The sequence below is a fragment of the Salvelinus fontinalis genome, chromosome 36 (genome assembly GCF_029448725.1).
Source record: "Salvelinus fontinalis isolate EN_2023a chromosome 36, ASM2944872v1, whole genome shotgun sequence".
Classification (NCBI taxonomy): Eukaryota; Metazoa; Chordata; class Actinopteri; order Salmoniformes; family Salmonidae; genus Salvelinus; species Salvelinus fontinalis.
In genome coordinates this window covers 24,882,263-24,904,759 of record NC_074700.1, presented here as the reverse complement: position 1 = coordinate 24,904,759, position 22,497 = coordinate 24,882,263, and the positions used below count along the sequence as shown (strand labels likewise).

General features: G+C 43.3%; 1 protein-coding gene across 1 annotated transcript in view; it reads left to right on the top strand.

Annotated features, from left to right (window-relative positions):
• The window catches only part of LOC129835508 (insulin receptor substrate 2-B-like), a 27,411-nt gene extending 22,397 nt beyond the window's left edge, over positions 1–5,014 (top strand). Inside the window, exon 2 of the mRNA XM_055901164.1 lies at positions 1,117–5,014. Within this exon, the coding sequence (XP_055757139.1) occupies positions 1,117–1,121 (5 nt within the window). The 3' untranslated portion in view covers positions 1,122–5,014. The remainder of the gene's footprint in view (positions 1–1,116) is intronic.
• The last annotated feature ends 17,483 nt before the right edge of the window (positions 5,015–22,497 follow it).

Sequence of the window (22,497 nt, the reverse complement as noted above, 5' to 3'; positions counted from 1 at the left end):
CACACACTCTCACAACAGACGGACACACTCTCACAACAGACGGACACACTCTCACAACAGACGCACACACTCTCACAACAGACGCACACACTCTCACAACAGACGCACACACTCTCACAACAGACGCACACACTCTCACAACAGACGCACACACTCTCACAACAGACGCACACACTCTCACAACAGACGCACACACTCTCACAACAGACGCACACACTCTCACAACAGACGCACACACTCTCACAACAGACGCACACACTCTCACAACAGACGCACACACTCTCACAACAGACGCACACACACTCACAACAGACGCACACTACAGACTCACACACACAACAGACTCACACACACTCTCACAACAGACACACACACACACACACACACACTCTCACAACAGACACACACACACTCACAACAGACACACACACTCTCACAACAGACACACACACACTCACAACAGACACACACACACACACTTACACTACAGACTCACACACTACAGACTCACACACACTACAGACTCACACACACTACAGACTCACACACACTACAGACTCACACACACTACAGACTCACACACACTACAGACTCACACACACTACAGACTCACACACACTACAGACTCACACACACTACAGACTCACACACACTACAGACTCACACACACTACAGACTCACACACACTACAGACTCACACACACACACACACACTCTCACAACAGACACACACACTCTCACAACAGACACACACACTACAGACTCACACACACAACAGACTCACACACACAACAGACTCACACACACTCTCACAACAGACACACACACTCTCACAACAGACACACACACTCTCACAACAGACACACACACTCTCACAACAGACTCACACACACAACAGACTCACACACACTCTCACAACAGACACACACACTCTCACAACAGACACACACACACACACAACAGACACAGGGCCGGTCAGAGCCCAGACCAACCTACTACCAGAAGGTGCGCGTGTGCAACCACTAACCAGGTTAGCTGAGGCCATGCAGGGACATGCGTCTTTACCAACCGTTTTGGTGACGTTAACTGATCATCTCTCTGTCTCTCTCTCTACAGACTGATGAAGGAAGCTGAGAATGGAGCATCACAGACTCCCTCTACCGTGGCCTTCAACACCCACACACCACACTTTGATCTTCAATCCCTCAACCTCGACCCCAAGGTCAGCCCACGAGGTCACGCCCCCTCTGAGCAACATCACCAAGACGACAGAAAACGAAGACTGAATGCGACACATTTGTGTTTATTTTGTTTGCTAACTTTTTTTAAATATATATATATTTTCTTCTCAGACCTGGTTCTGAGGCTGCTGTCAATGTTAATGGACTTTAGTTCTGACTTTCTTTCTGATCCAACAGTACAAAAAGGGAGCTTTGCTTAAACACTTGAGTATGGCTGTATAACAATAATAAGTCCTAGAGACGGGGTGGAGACTGGTCAGTACAGGTTTCTCTTAAGACTTAAATACACACTACTATATTTATTGCCACAATAGGTTTCAGGTGCGTTCATTATGTTAACAGGATTTTATTGAGTATTTTTGTACAGCTAACAGAGAACGGTACTGGACTCAACGATGGTCCCAGTTTTCCTGATGAAAAATATTTTCCGTAAAAGATGCAGGTACTTTATTTCCACTTAAGGGCCTTTATTAACACAGGTCTGGTACTGTGTGTGTGAGACGCTTACACACACACACACACACGTCAGTGTGTCCTGTTTAGGGTAGGCGACACCCTCTGTTTCTGTGATTCCACTAGTCAGTCAGTAGAGCTGCTGGGTCACACACACACACACACACATGGGGGCTGGATGTTGTTAGGGGTTCCAGTAACCTGACTCTACCCCCAAGGTGCAATGTGCTGGGCATACTTGCCCCCCCTGTGCAACACACACACACACACACACACACACACACACACACACACACACACACACACACACACACACACACACACTCAATACACACATGGACACACATGGACACACAATACACACATGGACACACACTCAATACACACACACACTCAATACACGGATACACGGACACACTCAATACACACACACAAACGGACACACTCAATACACACACGGACACACTCAATACACACACACAAACGGACACACTCAATACACACACACAAACGGACACACTCAATACACACACGGACGGGGGACGGGACACACACACACTCAATACACGGACACATACATACACATACAAACACACACCTCTGTCAGCCTCAAACTTCCCTGCTTATGCACGCTAGACCCTTCCCACTGCCAATAGGAGAGAGTGAGAGAAGAGGGGGGGTGGTGAGGGTGTATTCTCGATCTAAACACATCCACAGGAACCAGTGGTTTGCTGGAAATGTCTTTAGAGTTAGCGCTGGGGAAGTGTAGCTACAACAAAGGGTTGCAAACGGTGCAATACTTTCTGTCCAATGTTGCTTGTAATCATTCGCTTTGTTCGCCTCGACACAACAGCTGCCCTTACACGTCACACCTTTTTTTTTTTTGCATCTTGCCAAAAACATCGCACATTTCCACTATCAACTCGCCACACAACGAGACTCATCGGTTTATTTTCTGACAGGAAAGAAGTTTAATAAAACAAGTTGTCAGCACACAACTTGAGAACCGAGGAGGAGTGATGGAACGACCGTCGTAAAGCTCAAGACCTTCCTCTTTAACTTTTTATTTTCCCTTCAGTGTTTTACTTTTATGCAAGTATGACAATTTGAAGTACTTTTTTTTTCACCACTGGTTTAAATACCACAATATTAAGCAGTGCTGTGCCACAAAGCTGTACATGATGTTTGCATTTATAGTACAGCGCATAAGAGCAAAATCCAATGGGTCCAGATTAGTGTTAACTGCAGTCTGAACCATAGTGGACTGAACTCCGCTGAATGGAACGTCACCAAACGTATTTTGACTCTAAAGTGTGCCATGGTTTTTTGTATTCCACTTTTTTCTTTTTTTTTGACCTCCTATCGCTCCCTTCTGAAAGGCTGGAAGCAGTTAGTCCTAGAGAACTGTTGTGTATTTTGCGGTATAATCTCTGCCAGCCTTTTATGTAGTTAACCCGCTGTAGGGGTGTAGAGGGAGGGAGAGATGGACGGAACGAGGGACGGAGGGAGGAGGAGGTGTTAGAGTGCCACTATCGATTGTGTGACTGGATTTTCTTTTTTGTTGTACTCACCTGATCATTATACTGCCTCTCTCCTTCTCTTCTTTCTCTCCTTACCTCTCCAAAATGTCAGTGGAAATAAAAACGAGCTTGACTTTTTGTTTCGAAAAGAGAGAGAAACGTGAAAAGCAAAAAATGAAGTGTGTTTTCAGTAAGAGGGCGATGATGTATTTGTTGGTGTAGAAAAATAGGACAATATGAGAAAGTTGGCCCCAAACCCTTTCAACAACCAGTCACATCCCATCTAGCTACCCCTCCAGGAATAGGGTGACTTAACCTGTTTTACCCCATTTGGTACAACCAATGTCTTCTATGGCACAGAACCTACTGTTATGTTATGGAAAAGGAACCGTTACCATACCTACCAAGGCTGTAACTATAGAACTAGAATCATCATTCTAATCCTATGTTTGGAACACATTTTAAAGGCTGTACTGTGATTTGTCTGCAACATTTTAAACACTTTTTTTTATTTTATTTTTTAAACATTGGCATTTCAAAGGTTATGATGTGCGCTGAAACAAACTTTGTTGCTTTCATATTTCGGGTACGTTTAGTTTGACAGTGTTTAAATTGTTTAGGTTTTGCTGCAGCGCGTTTTGGCTTTGAGCTATTTTGATTTGACCAATACAAAACCTTTATTTGGAAAAATACTTTCTGTGATTTGAGAAGTCTTACCTAATCAATTATCTAATCAATACAATCAATCAGAAAGATGAGTATCGATTAGCAAGCCTATCGGCATTGTTCAGTTTTTCTTACGATTTAGTTTTAGTGAATGAGGATTCTGCTTTGTACTGTGCTGATCTGACAGGCCACTACGGCCACGTCCCAAAACTCCATTCTAGACATGTACTGGACTTGCATTCTCAGTAGTGTGCGACAAGCTACTAGTGTGGATGCTTTGAAAAGGGCGTTCTAAGTAAAGAATGACAAACCCTTGGATGATGATAAGAATACCTACATAATATATTACAGAGGAAGTAAGTGGTACTGCATAAACATATGCAGTTGTATTTTCTTTGTTTTATCTAGTTTACAGAAAAAAGCAGAAGTTAAATCTCTGTAGTTTTTGTTGGTGTTGTGTTGATACTTTTGGTTGAGACTCTTAAAGACAAACGAGGGTTTAAAATCATTTTTAAACTAAACAGACAGGAGAAACTTTTTTTTCAAAAAGTACGACTTGGAAATTTTGCAGTTTTGTAAAAAAAAAAAAAAAATGTTAAAAGTAAAAATCGCTGCCTAATGTTTTGTTACTATTACTATTTTATTTGCTGCTGTGTAGTACGAAATAACGACTGGTTGATTGATGGCAACCGCCACAGTGATGAGGAAGGTGTCATTTTCATTGCTACCTGTGTTTTCTTTCAGAATTGAATGGCTTTGTAATTTAGCTTTACGGAACGTTCTCTTCATACTGAGGAGTTGTTGATCTTCAGAGGTGCGTTATATTTTCTCAGCAACGTACGTCTTTAGGGGGGAAAACATTTAAATAAGAATAATTTTCAAAATAACAGTTCTTGGTGGATTCCCCCCCCACCCCCCCCCCCCCTTTAAATAGCATCTAGTTGTTTTTCTTCATGTTAATGGCTCCTCAAGGCACCTTTTTTTCTTCTCTTTATTTCTCATTTACTTCCGGGGGGGGGGGGGGGGGGGGCTCTATTGAAGGAATGTTGAGCGTTGCATAGTGTTTATATTTATCAGACTTTTTTTTGCTTTCGATAGAGCTATTGCAATAAAAATGTGTTAATGTACATCTTACCGTGTCAACTGTCCCTCATTTTGTATTCTCCTGTGTGTGTGTGTGTGTGTGTGTGTGTGTGTGTGTGTGTGTGTGTGTGTATACGTACATGTACAATGCATTCTGAAAGTATTCACACCTTGACTTTTCCCACATTTTGTGTCATTACAGCCTTATTCTAAAATGGATAACATAATTTTTTTTTTCTCCCTCATCAAATCTACACACACTAATACCCCATAATGACCATGCAAATACAGGTTTTTAGAAATATCCAAATTTCCATTAGTATTCCGACCATCAGAATTTAAATTGAGCTTCGGTGAATCCTGTTTCTGTTGATCATCTCTGAGATGTTTCTAAAACCTGATTAGAGTCCACCTGTGGTAAATTGAATTGATTTGATATGATTTGGAAAGGCACACACCTGTCTATATAAGGTCCCACAGTTGACAGTGCATATCAAAGTAAAAACCAAGCCATGAGATCGAAGGAATTGTCCATAGAGCTCTAAGACCGGATTGTGTCGAGGCACCGATCTGGGGAAGGGTACCAAAACATTTCTGCAGCATTGAACGTCCCCAGGAACACATTCTTAAATGGAAGAGGTTTGGAACCACCAAGACTCTTCCTAGAGCTGGCGACCTGGTCAAACTGAGCAATCTCGGGGGAGAAGGTCACTCTGACCGAGTTCCTCTGTGGAGATGGGAGAACCTTCCAGAAGGACAACCATCTCTGTAGCACTCCACCAATCAGGCCTTTATGGTAGAGTGGGAAGACAGAAGCCACTCCTCAGTAAAAGGCACATGACAGCCCGCTTGGATTTTGCCAAAAGGCACCTAAAGACTCTCAGACCATGAGAAACAAGGTTCTCTGGTCTGAATGCTAAGTGTCACCCCTGGAGGAAACCTGGCACCCTATGGTGAAAACCCCATCCCTATGGTGAAGCATGATGTGGGGATGTTTTTCAACGACAGGGACCGGGAGAGATGAACGGAGCAAAGGACAGAGAGATCCTTGATGAAAACCTGCTCCAGAGCGCTCAGGACCTCAGACTGGGGATAAGGTTCACCTTCCAACAGGACAACGGCCCTAAGCGCACAGCGAAGACGATGCAGGAGTGGCTTCTGGACCAGTCTCTGAATGTCCTTGAACCTGATTGAACATCTCTGGAGAGACCTGAAAATAACTGCATAACTCCCATTTGGGGTGGCAGCGTAGCCTAGTGGTTAGAGCGTTGGACTAGTAACCGAAAGGTTGTAAGTTCAAATCCCGGAGCTGACAAGGTACAAATCTGTCGTTCTGCCCCTGAACATAGCACTGTTCCTAGGCCGTCATTGAAAATAAGAATTTGTTCTTAACTGCCTTGTTTAAATAAAGGTTAGAAAATAAAAGAAAATTCAACCTGAGTTTGAGAGCATCTGCAGAGAAGAATGGGAGCAACTCCCCAAATACAGGTGTGCCAAGCTTGTAGCGTCATATCCAAGAAGACTCGAGGCTGTAATCGCTGCCAAAGGTGCTTCAACTTAGTACTGAGTAAAAGATCTGAATACCTATGTAAATGTTATATTTCATTTTTTTATTTTTTATACAATTCTAAACATTTCTAAAAAACTGTTTTTGCTTTGTCATTATGGGGAATTGTGTGTAGATTGATGAGGGGAACAATTTAATCCATTTTAGAATAAGGCTGTAATGTAACAAAATGTGTAAAATAATCTAATTAAGGGGTCTGAATACTTTCTGAACGCACTGAGGGGAATTTTTTTTTTGTTGTCTTAGACATACAGAACTAACCAAAAAAAAAGAAAAAAAAAAAGCAACTAACCAAAAACAGCCCTGACAGTTTGACTACTTTTCTAAAAGTGATATTTAGGTCAAAGTTTGACCTTCTAGTAGTTGTGGGCTCTGGTTACCTTTTGGCCCAAACAGCTTAGTGTTTCTCAGGCTACTCTTTCGAGTACCTCAGACTGTTCCAGTAAGTAGTCCACACTGGTCAAAAGGAAGCCTGACAGCAGTGGGATTCAAACCCACAGCCCCAAGGAGATTAGAGCCTTGAACTAGTTCCTTAGACCGCTCGGCCACACTATTACACACAACCTGTCACACAACTTTGTTTATGTTTCTCTCCCACCCCATGTTACCCTATCACGGTCTATAAATATGTTTACAGAAGGGAGTCCTCCTGGGCCTGTATCCACAAAGTGTCTCAGAGTAGGAGTGCTGAACAAGGATCTGTCCATAAAATCCTATTCGAGGTGATCTAAAAGTCTAAACTGATCCTATGTCAACACTGCTACTCTGAGATGTGAGTCATGGCCTCTGGTTGCAGTGACTGCTTTGGGATATAGATAGCTCCTCACTCTGTCTGATAGTGTGGCCGAGTGGTGCTGGATTTAGGCTCCAGTGTCTTCGGGGGCGTGGGTTCAAATCCCACCACTATCAGGGTGACTTTTCACCATAGTGGACTACGAAATGGAACGGTTGAGGGTTCTCAAGTAGCAGATTGGGAAACTGCTATAAACTAACTGGACCAAAAGAGAACCACAGCCCACAACTGATGGAAGATCAGACTATAGTAAACAAAGTGTGATATCATGGCCGAGCAGTGTAAGGAAACATTTTGTCAGGGTTACTTTATGACCTTGGTGTACTATCAACTGAAATACTGTATTTATGACAGCTAGAGGGTTGGGAATGGTCTTGGTATCCAGATTCTTGAAGGAAACACATTCTAATTGGACACAAACACTGTCATCAGATAGAACATGCTAGTAGTGGGCTTCTGTCTCTCTCGCTCTTTCTGTCTCTTCGTTTCTTTCTCTCTTTGTCTCTCTTTGTCTCTCTCTCTCTGTCTCTCTCTCTCTCTCTCTCTCTCTCTCTCTTTCTCTTTCTCTGTCTCTGTCTCTCTCTCTGTCTCTCTCACTCCATTATACTGTAGATATATTTCGAGTTTTCTGACTAACCCAGTGTTAGTCCCAAAGTCCACAGGGGGAGAGAAAGAGGCTCCTGATTGTCAAAACAAGGTAAAGTCCACATAACAGTCACAGGGACAGGACAGCAATCAGCTGAGCTCTGGCTTTGATCAGCCGCCACATAGAGAAGTATAAAGGCCTTTCCCGTCCGCCTCCCATGCTTAAAGGGGCAATCTGCAGCTCAAACAATAACAAAGTGGTCAACCCTCACACTGTTTTGGTAAACAGATGAGGGAAGGGGTTGGAAAAATCTAGTCACTTTCAAATTCATAGACGAAGCAAATTCTGAGTCTCTGTAAAGGCTCAAGCAATGACTGTAAGGGTCTAAGTCAGAGACGTGTCTCAGCTCTTCCTGGAAGCTGTGCTGATACCTCCCCTGTCCCCCTGTTGAACAACATGCAGGTCAACCTGGGGTCATGGCTATAGAGGCAGATATTCTTCTGGTCACTAAAAAGATGAGCAAAAGTCTTCCTTCTTCAGTCAGGATTCAACCTGACCACAACCTGACCACAACCTGAACACAACCTGAACACAACCTGACCACAACTTCACAAAATACGCTGATCTCCATAAGACACAGATGCAGACAACATGAGATCCAGTCATCCCTCTGAAGTTCTTTACCAGGTCTTATCCTGTCCTCTAGTCAGGTATCTACTTGACCCATAGTACCACATCTATTGATCCCTCACAACCTGCCATCGCCCAGCCACTGGACACACACACACACACACACACACACACACACACACACACACACACACACACACACACACACACACACACACACACACACACACACACACACACACACACACATAGAACACACACATAGAACACACACACACACACACATAGAACACACACATAGAACACACACACACACACACACATAGAACACACATAGAACACACACATAGAACACACACACACACACACACACACACATAGAACACACACATAGAACACACACATGGAACACACATAGAACACATATAGAACACACACACACACACACACACACACACACACACACACACACACACACACACACACACACACACACACACACACACACACACATAGAACACACACATGGAACACACATAGAACACACACACAGAACACACATGATTATTCGTTGTGATCTGAAAGTCTAAATTGATCCTAGATTAACACTGCTACTCTGAGATGTGAGTCATGGCCTCTGGTTGCAGTGACTGCTTTGGGATATAGATAGCTCCTCACTCTGTCTGATAGTGTGGCCGAGCGGTGCTGGATTTAGGCTCCAGTGTCTTCGGGGGCGTGGGTTCAAATCCCACCACTATCAGGGTGACTTTTCACCATAGTGGACTACGAAATGGAACGGTTGAGGGTTCTCAAGTAGCAGATTGGGAAACTGCTATAAACTAACTGGACCAAAAGAGAACCACAGCCCACAACTGATGGAAGATCAGACTATAGTAAACAAAGTGTGATATCATGGCCGAGCAGTGTAAGGAAACATTTTGTCAGGGTTACTTTATGACCTTGGTGTACTATCAACTGAAATACTGTATTTATGACAGCTAGAGGGTTGGGAATGGTCTTGGTATCCAGATTCTTGAAGGAAACACATTCTAATTGGACACAAACACTGTCATCAGATAGAACATGCTAGTAGTGGGCTTCTGTCTCTCTCGCTCTTTCTGTCTCTTCGTTTCTTTCTCTCTTTGTCTCTCTTTGTCTCTCTCTCTCTGTCTCTCTCTCTCTCTCTCTCTCTCTCTCTCTTTCTCTTTCTCTGTCTCTGTCTCTCTCTCTGTCTCTCTCACTCCATTATACTGTAGATATATTTCGAGTTTTCTGACTAACCCAGTGTTAGTCCCAAAGTCCACAGGGGGAGAGAAAGAGGCTCCTGATTGTCAAAACAAGGTAAAGTCCACATAACAGTCACAGGGACAGGACAGCAATCAGCTGAGCTCTGGCTTTGATCAGCCGCCACATAGAGAAGTATAAAGGCCTTTCCCGTCCGCCTCCCATGCTTAAAGGGGCAATCTGCAGCTCAAACAATAACAAAGTGGTCAACCCTCACACTGTTTTGGTAAACAGATGAGGGAAGGGGTTGGAAAAATCTAGTCACTTTCAAATTCATAGACGAAGCAAATTCTGAGTCTCTGTAAAGGCTCAAGCAATGACTGTAAGGGTCTAAGTCAGAGACGTGTCTCAGCTCTTCCTGGAAGCTGTGCTGATACCTCCCCTGTCCCCCTGTTGAACAACATGCAGGTCAACCTGGGGTCATGGCTATAGAGGCAGATATTCTTCTGGTCACTAAAAAGATGAGCAAAAGTCTTCCTTCTTCAGTCAGGATTCAACCTGACCACAACCTGACCACAACCTGAACACAACCTGAACACAACCTGACCACAACTTCACAAAATACGCTGATCTCCATAAGACACAGATGCAGACAACATGAGATCCAGTCATCCCTCTGAAGTTCTTTACCAGGTCTTATCCTGTCCTCTAGTCAGGTATCTACTTGACCCATAGTACCACATCTATTGATCCCTCACAACCTGCCATCGCCCAGCCACTGGACACACACACACACACACACACACACACACACACACACACACACACACACACACACACACACACACACACACACACACACACACACACACACACACACACACACACACACACACACACACACACACACACACACACACACACACACATAGAACACACACATAGAACACACACATAGAACACACACACACACACACATAGAACACACACATAGAACACACACACACACACACACATAGAACACACATAGAACACACACATAGAACACACACACACACACACACACACACATAGAACACACACATAGAACACACACATGGAACACACATAGAACACATATAGAACACACACACACACACACACACACACACACACACACACACACACACACACACACACACACACACACACACACACACACACACACACACACACACACACACACACACACACACACACATAGAACACACACATGGAACACACATAGAACACACACACAGAACACACATGATTATTCGTTGTGATCTGAAAGTCTAAATTGATCCTAGATTAACACTGCTACTCTGAGATGTGAGTCATGGCCTCTGGTTGCAGTGACTGCTTTGGGATATAGATAGCTCCTCACTCTGTCTGATAGTGTGGCCGAGCGGTGCTGGATTTAGGCTCCAGTGTCTTCGGGGGCGTGGGTTCAAATCCCACCACTATCAGGGTGACTTTTCACCATAGTGGACTACGAAATGGAACGGTTGAGGGTTCTCAAGTAGCAGATTGGGAAACTGCTATAAACTAACTGGACCAAAAGAGAACCACAGCCCACAACTGATGGAAGATCAGACTATAGTAAACAAAGTGTGATATCATGGCCGAGCAGTGTAAGGAAACATTTTGTCAGGGTTACTTTATGACCTTGGTGTACTATCAACTGAAATACTGTATTTATGACAGCTAGAGGGTTGGGAATGGTCTTGGTATCCAGATTCTTGAAGGAAACACATTCTAATTGGACACAAACACTGCCATCAGATAGAACATGCTAGTAGTGGGCTTCTGTCTCTCTCGCTCTTTCTGTCTCTTCGTTTCTTTCTCTCTTTGTCTTTCTCTCTGTCTCTCTCTCTCTCTCTCTGTCTCTCTCTCTCTGTCTCTGTCTCTCTCTCTTTCTCTGTCTCTCTCTCTCTCTCTCTCTCTTTCTCTGTCTCTCTCTCTCTCTCTCTGTCTCTGTCTCTGTCTCTCTCACTTACTCCATTATACTGTAGATATATTTCGAGTTTTCTGACTAACCCAGTGTTAGTCCCAAAGTCCACAGGGGGAGAGAAAGAGGCTCCTGATTGTCAAAACAAGGTAAAGTCCACATAACAGTCACAGGGACAGGACAGCAATCAGCTGAGCTCTGGCTTTGATCAGCCGCCACATAGAGAAGTATAAAGGCCTTTCCCGTCCGCCTCCCATGCTTAAAGGGGCAATCCGCAGCTCAAACAATAACAAAGTGGTCAACCCTCACACTGTTTTGGTAAACAGATGAGGGAAGGGGTTGGAAAAATCTAGTCACTTTCAAATTCATAGACGAAGCAAATTCTGAGTCTCTGTAAAGGCTCAAGCAATGACTGTAAGGGTCTAAGTCAGAGACGTGTCTCAGCTCTTCCTGGAAGCTGTGCTGATACCTCCCCTGTCCCCCTGTTGAACAACATGCAGGTCAACCTGGGGTCATGGCTATAGAGGCAGATATTCTTCTGGTCACTAAAAAGATGAGCAAAAGTCTTCCTTCTTCAGTCAGGATTCAACCTGACCACAAGCTGAACACAACCTGACCACAACCTGACCACAACCTGAACACAACCTGACCACAACCTGATCACAACCTGATCACAACCTGACTACAACCTGATCACAATCTGATCACAACCTGACCACAACCTGATCACAACCTGACCACAACCTGACCACAACCTGAACACAACCTGAACACGACCTGAACACAACCTGACCACAACCTGATCACAACCTGACCACAACCTGACCACAACCTGAACACAACCTGACCACAACCTGAACACAACCTGATCACAACCTGACCACAACCTGATCACAACCTGACCACAACCTGAACACAACCTGATCACAACCTGACCACAACCTGAACACAACCTGACCACAACCTGACCACAACCTGAGCACAACCTGACCACAACCTGACCACAACCTGAACACAACCTGACCACAACCTGAACACAACCTGATCACAACCTGACCACAACCTGATCACAACCTGACCACAACCTGAACACAACCTGATCACAACCTGACCACAACCTGAACACAACCTGACCACAACCTGACCACAACCTGAGCACAACCTGACCACAACCTGATCACAACCTGACTACAACCTGATCACAATCTGATCACAACCTGACCACAACCTGATCACAACCTGACCACAACCTGACCACGACCTGACCACGACCTGACCACGACCTGAACACAACCTGACCACAACCTGATCACAACCTGACCACAACCTGACCACAACCTGAACACAACCTGACCACAACCTGACCACAACCTGATCACAACCTGACCACAACCTGATCACAACCTGACCACAACCTGAACACAACCTGATCACAACCTGAACACAACCTGATCACAACCTGACCACAACCTGAACACAACCTGACCACAACCTGACCACAACCTGAGCACAACCTGACCACAACCTGAACACAACCTGACCACAACCTGACCACAACCTGAACACAACCTGACCACAACCTGAACACAACCTGACTACAACCTGACTACAACCTGCCCACAACCTGACCACAACCTGCCCACAACCTGCCCACAACCTGAACACAACCTGACCACAACCTGAACACAACCTGACCACAACCTGAACACAACCTGACCACAACCTGAACACAATCTGAACACAACCTGACCACAACCTGACCACAACTTCACAAAATACGCTGATCTCCATAAGACACAGATGCAGACAACATGAGAGCCAGTCATCAGTTCTTTAACAGGTCTACTTGACCCATAATACCACATCTATTGATGTGCCACCACCCAGCCTGCCATCACCCAGCCACTGGACAAGCGTGCACGCAAACACGCACGCACGCACGCACCTATCAACATTTCTACATAATGTTTCCGCCATCAAGTTGGAGAACATACTGCTCACCCCGGGCCAGGCCCTAATCACCAACACCTCAAAAAGAAAAAGGCAGTGTAAGAGAGGCCGACGTGCGTGTGTGTGTGTGTGTGTGTGTGTGTGTGTGTGTGTGTGTGTGTGTGTGTGTGTGTGTGTGTGTGTGGGTGTGGGTGTGTGTGTGTGTGGGTGGGTGGGTGGGTGGGGCAGCCCTGGTGCGTTTCTTCCAGGGAAATGTCCTCCGTCACAGGGAGATGAGGCTCCCCTTGCCCTGCTGACAGACTGGCCTCCACAGGGGCATTGGGGGTATGGAGATATGACTGTGTGTGAGTGTGTGTGTGACGTAGGTCAGTCCTGCTGTGTGTGGGGTTGGTATGGAGGGCATTTCAACACAATCATGTGATTGGTAGAGTTTAATTACTGCTTCTGTTAGCAGCAGGCAGCACAGAAATACACACACATACCTAGCGGGTATCTCTCAGGAGAGGTAGTATTTGTGGCGAACTTGAGTTTCAAAACAGCACTGTCCCAAGTCTCAGAGTGTGTGTGTGTGTGTGTGTTTCAGATGTGGCAGTTCATCAAGAGGAAAGGTTAGGGATTTTACCGACAATGTAGAGAGCCTTCATCTGGTGTATGTCACACACACAACCATCTTTCCTCCCTTTTATCCTTGTGAGTTCATACTGTTTCTCCCAGGTCCGTTTGTGTGGCTTGGTAAGGTCAGTTCATGGACCTGGAATTTGCCAAACCTCTCCTCATACTTCTTTCCTCTCCTCTACCATCCCTCACTTTCTCCATGGTCATTTCCCGTCCATGTCTCTGTCTTGGGATCGTCCGTCAGATCCTTCCACTGTACTTGATTCCCCACCTATGTGACCGGCTGCTTCTGTGTGAGCTAAGTGGTCTGCCTCTGCAACTCACCCTGACCATCTCTTCTTCTTCGTTTTCTCTCTGTGTGTGTGTCAAATCAAATCAAATCCAACTTTATTTTGTCACATGCACCGAATACAACCTTACCGTGAAATGTTTACTTACAAGCCCTTAACCAACAGCGCAGTTGAAGAAAGCTTTAAGAAAATATTTACCCCAAAAAACTCTAAAAAAGTAAAAATAAAATAATAATAATACCGGGGGTACCGGTACCGAGTCAATGTGGAGGGATACAATTTAGTCGAGGTAATTTGTACATGTAGGTAGGGGTGAAGTCACGATGCACAGATAATAAACAGCAAGTAGCAGCAGTGTACAAAACACATTGGGGGGTCAATGTAATGCAGTCTTACGGCTTGGGGGTAGAAGATGTTCAGGAGACTTTTGGTCCTAGACTTGGCGCTCCGGTACTGCTTGCCGTGCGGTAGCAGAGAGAACAGTCTGAATTGGGTGACTGGAGTCTTTGACAATTTTTGGGGCTTTCCTTTGACACCGCCTAGTATATAGGCTCTGGATGGCAGGAACCTTGGCCACAGTGAAGTACTGGGCCGTACGTACTACCCTCTGTTGCACCTTACAGTCAGATGCCGAGCAGTTCCCATATCAAGCAGTGATGCAACCGATCAGAATGCTCTCGATGGTGCAGCTGTAGATCTTCTTGAGGATCTGGGGACCCATGCGTGCGTATGAGTGAAGTGTGTGTCATCCACAAACTAAATTCATAGGAAACCATGCAATAAAACCTGCTATAGGAATCAACCTGCTATAGGAATCAACCTGCTATAGGAATCAACCTGCTTTAGAAATCAACCTGTTATAGGAATCAACCTGCTATAGGAATCAACCTGCTATAATAATCAACCTGCTATAGGAATCAACCTGCTATAGGAATCAACCTGCTATAGGAATCAACATGCTATAGGAATCAACCTGCTATAGGAATCAACCTGCTATAGGAATCATCCTGCTATAGGAATCAACCTGCTATAGGAATCATCCTGCTATAGGAATCAACCTGCTACAGGAATCAACCTGCTATAGGAATCAACCTGCTATAGGAATCAACCTGCTATAGGAATCAACCTGCTATAGGAATCAACCTGCTACAGGAATCAACCTGCTATAGGAATCAACATGCTATAGGAATCAACCTGCTATATGGATCAACCTGCTATAGGAATCATCCTGCTATAGGAATCAACATGCTATAGGACACATCCTGCTATAGGAATCAACCTGCTATAGGAATCAACCTGCTATAGGAATCAACCTGCTATAGGAATCAACATGCTATAGAAACCACCCGTCTATAGGAATCAACCTGCTATAGGAATCAACATGCTATAGGAATCAACCTGCTATAGGAATCAACCTGCTACAGGAATCAACCTGCTATAGGAATCAACCTGCTATAGGAATCAACCTGCTATAGGAATCAACATGCTATAGAAACCACCCGTCTATAGGAATCAACCTGCTATAGGAATCAACCTGCTATAGGAATCAACCTGCTATAGGAATCAACCTGCTATAGAAAACAGTCTGATATAGGAATCAACCTGCTATAGGAATCAACATGCTATAGGAATCAACCTGCTATAGGAATCAACCTGCTATAGGAATCAACCTGCTATAGGAATCAACCTGCTATAGGAATCAACCTGCTATAGGAATCAACCTGCTATAGGAAACATCCTGCTATAGGAATCAACCTGCTATAGGAATCAACCTGCTATAGGAATCAACCTGCTATAGGAATCAACCTGCTATAGGAATCAACATGCTATAGAAACCAACCGTCTATAGGAATCAACCTGCTATAGGAATCAACCTGCTATAGGAATCAACCTGCTATAGGAATCAACCTGCTATAGAAAACAGTCTGATATAGGAATCAACCTGCTATAGGAATAAACCTGCTATAGAAAACAGTCTGATATAGGAATCAACCTGCTATAGGAATCAACCTGCTATAGGAATCAACCTGCTATAGGAATCAACCTGCTATAGGAATCAACCTGCTATAGGAATCAACATGCTATAGAAACCACCCGTCTATAGGAATCAACCTGCTATAGGAATCAACCTGCTATAGGAATCAACCTGCTATAGGAATCAACCTGCTATAGAAAACAGTCTGATATAGGAATCAACCTGCTATAGGAATAAACCTGCTATAGAAAACAGTCTGATATAGGAATCAACCTGCTATAGGAATCAACCTGCTATAGGAATCAACCTGCTATAGGAATCATCCTGCTATAGGAATCAACCTGCTATAGGAATCAACCTGCTATAGGAATCAACCTGCTATAGGAATCAACCTGCTATAGGAATCAACCTGCTATAGAATCCACCCGTCTATAGGAATCAACCTGCTATAGAAACCACCCGTCTATAGGAATCAACCTGCTATAGGAATCAACATGCTATAGGAATCAACCTGCTATAGGAATCAACCTGCTACAGGAATCAACATGCTATAGGAATCAACATGCTATAGGAATCAACCTGCTATATGGATCAACCTGCTATAGGAATCAACATGCTATAGGAATCAACCTGCTATAGGAATCAACCTGCTATAGGAATCAACCTGCTATAGGAATCAACCTGCTATAGGAATCAACCTGCTATAGGAAACATCCTGCTAGAGGAATCAACCTGCTATAGGAATCAACCTGCTATAGGAATCAACCTGCTATAGGAATCAACCTGCTATAGGAATCAACCTGCTATAAGAATCAACCTGCTATAGGAATCAACCTGCTTAAGGAATCAACCTGCTATAGGAATCAACCTGCTATAGGAATCCTACCATCCTTCCAGGAACTTGACCCCTCGAGCCTCTTACCTGTTAGTCCTCAGATCCAGGAGATCCAGGATGGGATAAGAGCATTCATCTAATGCCATTGTTTCTGAGAAAACTAGACGTTAGAAGGGGACTAGTGTAACAGAGGGTTATCAAAATCAGCTATTTTAATAAAGTTCTACACAGCTGTCTACAAATGTGGTCTGAATCAGAATGTGGACAAGATCAGGACACTATGATGCATGTTAGCACCTGGTATAAACAGGGATTATATGTGTGTTTTGGGAGAGTTGGGATTAAATCCAAAGTATTAAAATATTTCAGTTTCCTGTTGACAATGGACAATCATGTAATCTTCTTATTTTACCGCGTGTGTGTGGCTTCGTGTTTGTGTGAAGCCTCATTCCCAAACTTCAGTCACAAATGTCATTCATTCATAGGTAATCTACATTTGACAGATATCCTTCTAAGAGCTGGATTCTCCAAGCCTATTACCTATATGGCCTAGACTATCAACCAGGCACCAAATGTTTTTGTGTGTGTGTCTTATCTGATCATTAGGTCTTTCATAAAGTTCATTCATAGAAAACCGGTCAACCAGTCCTACTAAGAACTGGCCTCTCTAAGCCTATTTATTATCTAAAGGGCCTAGATCATCTCACTATGCCAGACTCACTGACCATTGACCTTTCAGAGCCATCAGGCAGCAGGAGACAAAGGGCTAAGTAGGACTACAATACATCAGAATGGCACTGCAACAAGGCCCTGGAATGTATATATCTACCTCAATTACCTCCTACCTCTGTACATTGTCTTGGTACTGGTACCCTGTGTATATAGCCAAGTTATCATCGACTTGGTACTGGTACCCTGTGCATATAGCCAAGTTATCATCGACTTGGTACTGGTACCCTGTGTATATAACCAAGTTATCATCGACTTGGTACTGGTACCCTGTGTATATAGCCAAGTTATCATCGACTTGGTACTGGTACCCTGTGTATATAGCCAAGTTATCATCGACTTGGTACTGGTACCCTGTGTATATAGCCAAGCTATCATCGACTTGGTACTGGTACCCTGTGTATATAGCCAAGTTATTATCGACTTGGTACTGGTACCCTGTGTATATAGCCAAGTTATCATCGACTTGGTACTGGTACCCTGTGTATATAGCCAAGTTATTATCGACTTGGTACTGGTACCCTGTGTATATAGCCAAGTTATTATCGACTTGGTACTGGTACCCTGTGTATATAGCCAAGTTATCATCGACTTGGTACTGGTACCCTGTGTATATAACCAAGTTATCATCGACTTGGTACTGGTACCCTGTGTATATAGCCAAGTTATTATCGACTTGGTACTGGTACCCTGTGTATATAACCAAGTTATCATCGACTTGGTACTGGTACCCTGTGTATATAGCCAAGTTATCATCGACTTGGTACTGGTACCCTGTGTATATAACCAAGTTATCATCGACTTGGTACTGGTACCCTGTGTATATAGCCAAGTTATCATCGACTTGGTACTGGTACCCTGTGTATATAACCAAGTTATCATCGACTTGGTACTGGTACCCTGTGTATATAGCCAAGTTATCATTATCGTGACTCGTGTATGTATTCCTCATTTTCACATTTTTCAAATTATTTCTCATTTGTTCTCTCTGCATTGTTGGGAAGGGCCTGTAAGTAAGCATTTCACTGTTAGTCTACACCTGTTGCTTATGAAGCATTGACAAATAACTTTTAGTTTGATTTAATTTGTTAGTAAATCAGTCAACCTACTTTACGATACCGGTAATCTTTCTAAGAACTGGACTCCTCTAGCCTATTATCCTAGCCTATTATTCTATTATCCTAGCCTATTATCCTATTATCCTAGCCTATTATCATATTAGCCTAGCCTATTATCCTATCCTATTAGCCTAGCCTATTATCCTATTATCCTAGCCTATTATCCTATTATCCTAGCCTATTATCATATTATCCTATCCTATTAGCCTAGCCTATTATCCTATTATCCTCACCTATTATCCTATTATCCTAGACCAGTGATTCCCAAACTTTTTATAGTCCCGTACCCCTTCTAACGTTCAACCTCCAGCTGCGTACCCCTTCTAGCACCAGGGTCAGTGCACTCTCAAATTTTGTTTTTTTGACATTGTAAGCCTGCCACACACACACACTATACGATACATTTATTAAACGTTAGAATGAGTGTGTTTTTGTCACGTGGGAAGTGACAAAGAGCTCTTATAGGACCAGTGCACAAATAATAATATAATAATAATCAAGAATTTGCTCTTTATTTAGCCATCTGTTACGTTCCCTAGTTTCTGTGTTGTAGTTTGTGTATTTGAGTGTGTGTTTCAGGAAATGGCTTCCTGAAATTCTCCCCAAGCAGCTGATTGGTCGGCCCCGAATTGATGATTGGAGAGCTGACCCCGCCCCCTCGTCAGGACGCAGCTGTCTTCAATTAGATTCCTTCTGAAGCTATATAAGCCAGTTTTCTGTTGCTCAGAGGGAGATTGATTGTATATCCTGAGATGATTGCTGAGAGAAGAGGCTGATGGCTGTGGGTTATTTATTGTGTAACTTGTTGCTGGGAGCAGCTTTGGTGTGTTCTGTGTTAGTTTGTTGCTCAGTCAGATAGAGCTTATTTGATGTCCTGTGTTTCTCAGTTTGTTTGTGAAATTGTTTAATATTCTGTCTCATTTGTTCCCAGGGGGGGAGTGGAAGGCACCTAGGGAGTGCTTCGGCAGGAGGCCCGCGGGCATACATATACCCGTAGTATTTTCACTGTAGGCACACTAGGTAAGACCTGGGCGGACCACCCCCTATATTTTGGTTAGCTCACCAGGTGGTGCTAAGTTAGGTAAGTAGTGGGTAGGTAGGAGAGGGGGCTTTGATATTTACTTTCTTTGCTTTGGTTCCATCCAGACCCTTTTCCCCATATTACCGTGTGAAGGAATAAATTCCTAGTAAACGGTAATTCTCTGCCTTTTGTCATCCTTACTCGCACCTACAGTCCATACCTCTTTCACTTGACGGGGAGTTGAGTTGTAGCAGGGTGTTGCGTTCCCTCTTCTTAGAAGCGTGCGTAACACCATCTTACAGATTTACCTTATTTTTTCATAAAGAATTGTGAATAATTCACCACAGGTTAATGAGGAGGGTGTGCTTGAAAGGATGCACATAACTCTGCAATGTTGGGTTGTATTAGAGAGCGTCTCACACTTAAATCATTTTCCACACAGTCTGTGCCTGTATTTGTTTTTTTTGCGAGTGAGGGCCGAGAATCCACTCTCACACACATATGTGGTTGCAAAGGGCATCAGTGTCTTAACAGCGCGATTTGCCAATTTGACATTTTATTCATTTAGCAGACTCTCTTATCCAGAGCGAACTACATGAGTAATTAAGTGCCTTGCTCAAGGGGACATCGACAGAATTTTCACCTAGTCAGCTCAGGGATTCGAAGCAGAGCTCTATTGGTTACTGGCCCAATGCTCTTAACTGCTAACTAGCCTATTAACCTAGCCTATTATTTTAGCTTATTATCCAAATAGCCTATTATCCTAGCCTATTATTATATCCTATTATCCTAGCCTATTATTCCATCCTATTATCCTAAATATGTACCAACCCACCTGGCGCTTGCCTGAACTGCCCTATTGCTGGGCTATCCCACACGTTGTGGAGACACTGCACAATGGTTGTGTCAAAATGTTGGCGCAGACAACATTGTATCACAAACCCCAATATTCTTTGTTTCAAAACCGTTGTGTCAAATGCGTTGTAGGCTACATCAGTTGTCCAACCTGAGCATGTATGGGGCTATAGAGACATGTATTGTCACCTCCTTCCAAGCCCAAGTCCTTAAAAAAGGATTCCTTCATCATTCTACGCTACTCAATGAGCCTATAATGGGTCTAATATTAGAGTTCAAGACCTATTGTGAGAAACAGACAGGTAGCTTTAACGTGACCTGAAGACAATAGTAATAGGATTATAGTAAATAACTATATCAGGAATCAAAACAGCCTGCAGTGTGGTTTAATGATCTATTTGTGTTTTATTGGTTTTGTTTAATAAGGTCTATTTAGGTATATATATATATAAGCTAATTTAGATTAATTCATTAGCTTTTTAAACGTTATTTAGGGACTGACGTTGATCCACTGTTCCCTACTCCCTTCATCTTGCTCCCTCAAGTGGTGGCTTTGAGACATTACAGTTTCTCCCATAGCAAAGTGGTGTACCGCTCACCGTACAGAATGGTGTGAATTACAACATTGATTTACAGACAGTAATTCTACTCCATTCTATGATATGCTATCATATCTCTAGTGATTGTCTAGCACAGTCAATGTCTCCTTGAAGCTTGGCAGTGCAGGACTATAGTGTATTGTGTGAGCTGCAGGCATGTTGATTAGACATTGCACAGAAGCACATTAGTCAAGGTACTTCTACAGCAGTGGAGGCTCCTCAAAGGAGGGGAGGACCATCCTCCTAAGTGAATTTAATAAAAATAGTGAAACATTACAAAAGTTGAAAGAGAAACAAGCGAGATAGAGAGAGCTAGCTATGTTTCGTAGCATTTTGTTCTACTTTCACTTAAAGATACACTAGAAATTACTCTGCCACTTCCTTATTGCTTATTGTAATAGAAATAAGCCATGCTCATAAAAAACAAAAATCATCCTCCCTAATCTTTAACGGAACTTCCAAGACAGTGTGCACTTCCAAAATAGTGTGCACTTTCAAGATAGGGGGGAAACATTTGCACACAAAACGATGGACTTTAGGTTTATTTTTCAGTCTTAAAAGTTTATAACAACTTCTGAATAATATAACATGAAATAAACAAAAACAACAATATATTTCTGAAATTAATATAATTTTTTTCACACCCCAGAAGTACATTACAATAATAATAAAAATGTAGCTTGGAAAAACATCACAGGAAGAATCATCCCCCTACAGCTCTCCTCATTGGCTGTAGAATAGAAAAAGAAAGAATAGACCAAATTCTATTCAATTCTAT